Here is a 461-nt window from a genome sequence, read left to right as displayed (position 1 = left end):
GTCCCCATGGAGGTACCTGTACGTCGTCACGGGTGTGATTACTATATTCTTTGGCATTTTGTCCATCATCCATATCCAGATATTCCCGTCAAGGCGTGGTTTCTGAACGATGAAGAGAAAAAGTATGTGGTTGAGAGAATCAGAGGCAACAGAACGGGATTCGGTAACCAGCATTTCAAGCTGGCTCAGCTTAAAGAGGCTGCATCCGACATCACCACCTATCTGTTTTTCTTCTACATGTTTGGATCCGGTATTCCTAACGGCTCTATTGGAAACTTTAGCTCCATCCTGTTGAGCACAGGGTTCGGCTTTTCGACCGAGCAGTCTCTGAGCATGGTTGGAAGTGGAATTGATATCATTATCCCGCTAGCGTTTGCCTATGTCTGATCAAGAGCAGGTTACTGGTGTGCTTCTGCATCAACTCCCTGGTGTTCACCGGCCTGTGTCTGCTTGCGTTTGCG

The 461-nt window shown here is 47.9% G+C and overlaps 1 protein-coding gene across 1 annotated transcript; it reads left to right on the top strand.

The window, feature by feature from the left end:
* KL928_005438 (uncharacterized protein) lies at positions 1 to 387 on the top strand (the record flags this gene model as incomplete). Its single annotated transcript, XM_043206244.1, has 1 exon — positions 1 to 387. A coding segment is annotated over one exon (387 nt), but the record flags the coding sequence as incomplete, so codon positions are not given.
* Between the last annotated feature and the right edge of the window lie 74 nt (positions 388 to 461).

This window comes from Ogataea angusta (assembly GCF_019207475.1).
Source record: "Ogataea angusta isolate 61-244 chromosome Unknown 61-244_NODE_571_length_461_cov_270.257812, whole genome shotgun sequence".
Lineage (NCBI taxonomy): Eukaryota > Fungi > Ascomycota > Pichiomycetes > Pichiales > Pichiaceae > Ogataea > Ogataea angusta.
Note: the sequence above shows the minus strand (reverse complement) of the source record. Positions and strands in the feature narration are given on the sequence as shown.